At 60.0% G+C, this 6,834-nt stretch overlaps 1 protein-coding gene across 1 annotated transcript; it reads left to right on the forward strand.

The window, feature by feature from the left end:
- The first annotated feature begins 59 nt into the window (after nucleotides 1–59).
- LOC115307954 (tubulin gamma-1 chain) lies at nucleotides 60–6,160 on the forward strand. Its single transcript, XM_029964489.1, has 9 exons — nucleotides 60–240; nucleotides 488–556; nucleotides 1,383–1,462; nucleotides 2,049–2,175; nucleotides 2,888–2,974; nucleotides 3,209–3,358; nucleotides 4,624–4,776; nucleotides 5,064–5,225; nucleotides 5,448–6,160. Exons 4-9 carry the CDS (start codon nucleotides 2,101–2,103, stop codon nucleotides 5,643–5,645), a joined length of 825 nt encoding a protein of 274 aa, XP_029820349.1. The 5' UTR covers nucleotides 60–240; nucleotides 488–556; nucleotides 1,383–1,462; nucleotides 2,049–2,100; the 3' UTR covers nucleotides 5,646–6,160.
- Nucleotides 6,161–6,834: the final 674 nt, after the last annotated feature.

Raw genomic sequence — 6,834 nt, forward strand, 5'->3', positions numbered from 1 at the left:
AGGCCAGGGGGTGGCTCATGCTCTCCCTTCCCGAGCTGCAGCAGCGCTGTGATTCTCCTGCTCCTGTTGCAGGCCGACGATGAGCACTACATCCCACGGGCCGTGCTGCTGGACCTGGAGCCCCGCGTCATCCACTCCATTCTCAACTCCCCCTATGCCAACCTGTACAACCCAGAAAACATTTACCTGTCTGAGCACGGAGGGGGAGCTGGGAACAACTGGGCCAGTGGCTTCTCACAGGTACCAGCTCTGGTGCTGCTGGGTGAGACACAGGGCAGCCCAGCAGGCCTAGGGCTTTTTCATGACCCCCTCGTGCAGCTCAGTCCCAGTTTCTGAATAACACCTCGTCACTGGCAGGGACTGTGGCACCCCGGGCATGGGGCGCTGGGTCACACTGCCAGTCTGACTGAGCATCACAGCAGCCTTGAGCAGCTCTTCTCCATGTTCTGTGGGAAAGGAACAAAACCAGGTCTGGTTTCTCTTGCAGGGAGAAAAGATCCACGAAGATATTTTTGACATAATAGACAGAGAGGCTGATGGGAGCGACAGTTTGGAAGTAAGTACAACGGGGATTTGGATCCAGTGGCCCTGCCTGGTGTTTTCCCAGCCAGGCTGCTCTTTGTAAGGTTGAGCTCAGCGCTCTGGTGTGCACAAGCTTGCTCAGTGTGCTTCTGGGGCTGAGCGCAAAAGACACAGAGGGGGGAACCAGGGACAGGAGGTTTGTTCATCACCACTCCACCTGTCAGCCTGCCCTGGAAATCCTCTCACTGTTTGCTCACGGGGCGTTTTTCTTTATACCGTCCACGTGAACCTGTTCCCTTTGCACAGACAGACAGGGCTGCTGGGTGTTCATTTCAGGCTGTCACGTGGCAGCAGGGGAAGGGCAAATGTCAGCTAAAACAAATAGACAGAAGATTCAGGAGCCTTTTGTGGGAGTTGAGCAGGTGGAAGCTGCCCTGGAGTCAGGCAGTGGGAGTTTGGTCTCAGTCACTCTAGAAGGAAGAAGGGGTGTGGAGGACCCAGGAAAGGGTTGAAGAAGTGCGCCTGCATTTTGTGTGACAGACTGGATCCTGGAGGTGGCACTGGAGCTATTCTGAAGCCTGTTCTGGGTGGGAGGGATCCTGCAGGTTCCCAAGCAGCTGTTGCACATTGCGGAGTGTGCAGAGATGTGGATCCCACCTATGTGGGCAGGAGTGGGCTGAGGAGCTGTGGTTGGAGTCCAGAGGAGCCAGAGCCAACTCCACTGTGTCTGTGCTCCCAGCTGCCATGGGGAGCTCTGGCCCTGACCAGCAGGTCTCCGCTGGAGGTGTTGGGGGTGTCATGTTATCTGCCTGCACTGGGGTTGAGCTGCAGCTTCAGCACTGCCTTCTGGTTCCTTGCAGGGGTTTGTGCTTTGCCACTCCATCGCTGGTGGAACAGGCTCTGGGCTGGGCTCGTACCTCCTGGAGAGACTGAATGACAGGTGAGCACAGCCCTGTCCCCTTCCTGCACCACAGAGCCTGGCCCAGCCTGGGCACCCTGCCCAGAGCTGGAGAGCTGGAGAGCGCTGACTCAGAGCCACCACCCCCACCCAAACACTGTCTTGTGCAATCCCTGGCGAGCTGCCTGCAGAGGGACGGCTCCTGATATGCCTGGGGACTTCAGAGGCTCTGAAACTGTCCAAGCTCTGCCTTCCCTTGGCTGTTCTTATCAGGCAGCTGCCTGCGGACACCCTGACTGTGCAGGGGGAGGATGGGAGGCTCTGGCTGTGGGCTCTGAGCTGCTGTCCTGGCCTGTTCAAGCTTGCAGCCTCTTGAAAAGGCTTGTGAGCAGCTGCTTAATCAGCCTGTGGATGGCTCAGTCTCCCTGTAGCTCCTCTGGCAGCCAGCTCCTGTGCTGCTGGGGTAGGCACTGCTGGGACACATTCTCTCCCTCCCTGGGAGCCAGTCTGGCTGCAGCTCTGGTGACTCACCCTGTCCTGAGCCCTGGAGACTAGGAAGGCAGCTTGTGGGAGGGAAGAGTGCTGGCTTGTCGGCATTAACCCTTGAGATGGCTGCACTTCTCACCAGGTATCCCAAGAAGCTGGTGGAGACCTACTCTGTGTTCCCAAACCAGGATGAGATGAGCGATGTTGTAGTCCAGCCGTACAACTCTCTGCTGACACTGAAGAGGCTGACTCAGAATGCTGACTGCGTGGTAAGAGGCCCGTGGTGCAGCAAGCCTTGGGGTGACAGCCCTGTCTCCACAGCCCAGAACCATGGCCCATGCTGGGGCCTGTGCTGCAGCAGCACCATGTGCCTGTGAGCCCTGGATGTAGCAACAAGTGTGCCCTGAACAGAAGGGCCGAGCAGATGTGGTGGTCCCAGGGACCCTCGTTGACTCTGTACTAACCCCTGTAGAGCTGCCTGGTATTTCTGCCTCTGGGATCCAGCAGATCTTCCCAAGGCAGCGAGGGCTGTCTGTGCTTCCCTTGTGTAGCTGTGCTGCAGCCTCTGCTTGAACTCGATCCTGGCATTGCTTTTAGCACCCACAACCTCCACAGCCAGGCAGCACCTTCAGCCTGTGCTGGGGCCTTTGGTTGGATCTGACCGAGATGCTGCTCGTCCCCTGCAGCTGATCCCTGTGTGTGGCAGGGCAGGAGCAGCTTCACTGGAGCTGCTGGGGCTGGTGCTGGTGCATGGTGCTGGCCCAGGGGCAGAGCTCTTGGGGAGAGTGCGGGGAGCACAGCCAGGAGGGAGGGAAGAGCTTCCATTGACAGTGTCGGTTACACTCCACAGATGAGTCAGCTTGTGGTTTCAAGTGTCTGCCACCTGCACAGAGGGCTGTGCTGGGCCCTGAGACATGTAGCTGGGACTGCCCTTCCTCAGCTGCCTCCGAGGCCCTTCATGGAGCCAGGTTTCTCTTGCAGGTGGTTCTGGACAACACAGCCTTGAATCGTATCGCAACAGACCGGCTGCACATTCAGAATCCGTCGTTCTCGCAGATCAACCAGCTGGTGAGAAGGGCTCTTCCTTTGGGAGAAGCCAGCATGGGGCTTCCCTGCTGTGTTCAGCTCAATCTTAAACTGCTCCATGGGCTGGGCTCATGGGTGGGCAGCCTGGAGCTGTGAGTGAGAGCACTCTGCCCTTCTGGGTGCTCCAGCTTCCCTTGGCACAGCCGCATGAGGCAGGTTGTGACACCCCCTGTGACCCTGTGGTGACACAGGTGCTGACCCCGTTCTCTCCCCCAGGTCTCCACCATCATGTCTGCGAGCACCACCACACTCAGGTATCCCGGGTACATGAACAACGACCTCATCGGGCTGATCGCCTCGCTGATCCCCACACCCCGGCTGCACTTCCTCATGACGGGGTACACGCCACTCACCACCGACCAGTCGGTAAGGCAGCCCCAGGCACTCCTCCCCACCTCTGAGGCCAGGAGAAGCTGCCACGCTCACCTTGTAGCATCTGTCAGTCCCGTGTCTTGGTGTGAGCTGTCGCTGCATGTCCCAAATCCCAGGCCTGTATGCTCACACCACGTGATGGCCGTGTGTGCAATGAATCAGACGTGAGCAGGCAGTTGTCCGTGTGCCAGGCTACCTGCTGCATGCATCAGGGCGGCTGTCAAGATCACAGGATAAAAAGCCACCCTTAGAAATGATCTGAGCAAGGCCAGCAGAGTGGCCCTGCCAGCCCTGCGGGCCACAGCTTGGGCCATTTGGGTCCAATCTCTGTTGATCATTGTTACTCCAAAACTGATGTTGGACTCCAGGTGTCAGCCCCTTCCTGGGGCTTGATTTGTGTCTGGGAGGGGGACTTGCCAGCCCTCAGGACATTTGGCTCATCCCCAGCTTGCATTTGGCTCGTCCCCAGCCAGGGCCCTCCACCCCCCAGTGCAAGTGGGGCAGTTCTGTTTCGAGAGGTGCTCGCCTGCACTGGCCCGTCGCAGCCTGATGGGAGCTAACAGCTGCTCTTCTCCTCTCCCTTCATGCATTTCCTCAGGATGTTGCTCAGAGAAACAAATATGAAAAACTGCTGGCTCTGAAAAGGGTATCAGTGTGTGATCTGTCCTCCCAGGGAGGAGTGTGGGCACGGCTCAGCCAGTGGTTCAGACGGTGCAGGAGGGAGCTGCCACCTCACCCAGCTGTCCCTGCTGTGAGCACTCTGGGTGCTGGCCCCAGCTGTGACCCCTCTGACTGGTGGCAGCTGAGCAAAGCCCAGACAGCACTCAGGGATGGCAGTGGCCAGTCTGCCCATAGCTCGGAGCTGGGCAGGGCAGGGAGGGGATGGAGTGGGGAACAACCCCTCTCCTGTCAAACACCCACTGCTCTCTGCCTCAGCAGTGGGACAGGACCCAACTTTGACAGCAATAATATGAAACAGGTCCCTGTCCCTCTGCTCTCAGCTGAGCTTCATCCTTCTGTGCTCTGGGGGGAGGCAGACAGCCCCCATGCTGGAGGCTTCACTGACAGTCCATTCAACCTGGCTGTGCCTGTTGTGTGATGTTGGGATTTTCATCCTGCATGTGGCTTTGCACGTGGCTCCATCCCTGGGGCGAGGGCATCTCTGTCCAGCTGTCCCCCTTGCTGTATGTGCGTGCTGGGCAGTGGGAGGGCAGGGAGCAGCACCCTTGCTCCCTCTGATCCCCGGCTGGCCTGTGCAGGTGGCCAGTGTGAGGAAAACCACAGTCCTGGACGTGATGAGAAGATTGTTGCAGCCTAAAAACGTGATGGTGTCCACAGGGCGAGACAGGCAGACCAACCACTGCTACATCGCCATCCTCAACATCATCCAGGGGGAGGTGGATCCTACACAGGTGAGCTCCCATGGCCGTTAAGGTGCTGATGGCCATGGTGTGGCCCAGGGAAGGGCATGGTCACTGTCTGTGCAGCAGTCCTGGGGCAAGACTGGACAGTGCCTGAGAACTGGCTCCAGGTTTCTCCTGTATGAGCTCTGCCCTCTTGGAAAGGCCACAGTCCTGCTGAAATCCAGCTTTCCTGCTGAAATCCAGCCATGCCTCCTGTGAGGAGCAGCTCGTGGGTCTGCTGGGACCAGGCTTTTTGCCCTTAACCCTGCTTCCCCTTGGTGTTCTTATCCCACCAGGTTCACAAGAGTCTGCAGCGGATCCGGGAGAGGAAGTTGGCCAACTTCATCCCCTGGGGCCCTGCCAGCATCCAGGTGGCTTTGTCCCGCAAGTCCCCTTACCTGCCGTCCGCTCACCGCGTCAGTGGTCTCATGATGGCAAACCATACCAACATCTCCTCGGTGAGTGCCTTCTCCGCCCCACTGGGCCCCACACCCCTGGTGTCCCTTCAATCAGAGGCCATCACAAAGCCAGGGCAGGCCCTGCCAGGGCGTGGGGTGGATGGCTCCCAGCAGGGCTCAGGTCTGGTCCAGGGTTCCATCAGTCCCACTGGCCGCTGTGCCGTTCTCTTGGAAAGGGTCCCCAGGGAGCCCTGGCCCCTGTGACCCCGCGCTGCTCTCCAGCTGTTCGAGCGGACGTGCCGGCAGTACGACAAGCTGCGCAAGCGGGAGGCCTTCCTGGAGCAGTTCCGCAAGGAGGACATCTTCAAGGACAACTTCGATGAGCTGGACAACTCCCGGGAGATTGTGCAGCAGCTCATCGACGAGTATCACGCGGCCACGCGCCCCGACTACATCTCCTGGGGCACGCAGGAGCAGTGAGTGCCCTGCCAGGGGACGGGAGGGTCCCATGGCCACCCCCACACACGCCGGCAGGGCTCATCTCTGCCGTGCCCACGTTTATCACCCCTCAGCGCTGCCCGGTGCGGCGGAGCCCTCGCGCCGGCTGCACACATGGCTGCACTCCTCCGTGGAAGTTGCTCTGTGGGGAGCAGCATTGCCCCTGCAGCCCCTCGGCGGGGGACAGCCCCCGCCCTACCACGTGCCCTGGCCCAGGACAGGACTGGGGCAGCTGCGCGCTGTGCTGGGAGGGAACCTCCACCCGTGGGAGCAACGCTCACTGGGAGGAGGAGGAGAGCGACCCTGGGGCTGGGAACAGGCCTGGCCCCTAGAGTTGGGTGCATACGACACCCATGGCCAAAGGCTCCGTGTGGCTGAGCTAGTCCTTGCCCTGGGCAGGAGCCTTGTTCCTCCTTTGCCAGATCAGGCCTGGGGCACGGGCTGTATCTATATTTTTGTAGGTTATTTTGCTTTAATAAAGGCTGTTCCTGCACTAATGCTGCTTGCACAGCTCCTGAGCGAGCAGCTGAGCAGGGAAGCAGCTGCAGATACTGAGGCCAGTGCTCGCCTTGCCTGGCCAGATGGCCCTGCTGTGCAGCCACAGCCTGTGGGGACCCAGCTCTGCAGAAGCACCATGGCTGCTGCTCATTGGCAAGTCGCGGGGTGCACAGGGCCAGCCCTGCCCCAGCCAGCAGTGCTGAGGAGCCCGGGCGGCGCTGGGCGACCGCTGCAGCAGAGCCAGAAATACTGGCAGGACCTGCCAGCACGGCTGACCAGGGCTGGGACCGGCGCCGCCCTGCCTGTGGAGCACGTGGTGCCCGCACGGATGTTCCATGAGGGCGAGGCCCCGTGTAGGAGATCGTGAGGGGCTAGGGGTGCCCTCAGCACTCGGGATCTGAGGCAGGGGCCGGCACTCTTGGGAAGGGCACAGGCTTGGGGCCAGATGATGTCAGGGGACATGGACATGGCAGCTCTGGTCCTGTCCTGTGGGAGTTGGACTGCCAGCTGGGGATGTGGGGCAGTGATGGCGCTGGCCCAAGCCCAGACAGCCCAAGGTGAGAATTAGCATTTTCCTCTTACCCTGTGGGGCACAGAGCAGGAGGCTAAAAATATGGCCATCATAGCAGCACGGGCTCCCACGCCTTCTTTGGCAGCAGCCTCACAGCAGTGC

The sequence above is a fragment of the Manacus vitellinus genome, unplaced genomic scaffold (genome assembly GCF_001715985.3).
Source record: "Manacus vitellinus isolate BGI_N305 unplaced genomic scaffold, ASM171598v3 scaffold_72_pilon, whole genome shotgun sequence".
Lineage (NCBI taxonomy): Eukaryota > Metazoa > Chordata > Aves > Passeriformes > Pipridae > Manacus > Manacus vitellinus.

Excerpts from the sequence above, each read along its gene's own strand:
- LOC115307954 (XM_029964489.1), top strand. The coding sequence starts at position 2,101 with ATGAGCGATGTTGTAGTCCAGCCGTACAACTCTCTGCTGACACTGAAG. Across the intron at positions 2,176-2,887 it reads CTCAGAATGCTGACTGCGTG|GTGGTTCTGGACAACACAGC; the intron begins GTAAGAGGCCCG and ends TTTCTCTTGCAG. Across the intron at positions 3,359-4,623 it reads CACTCACCACCGACCAGTCG|GTGGCCAGTGTGAGGAAAAC; the intron begins GTAAGGCAGCCC and ends TGGCCTGTGCAG.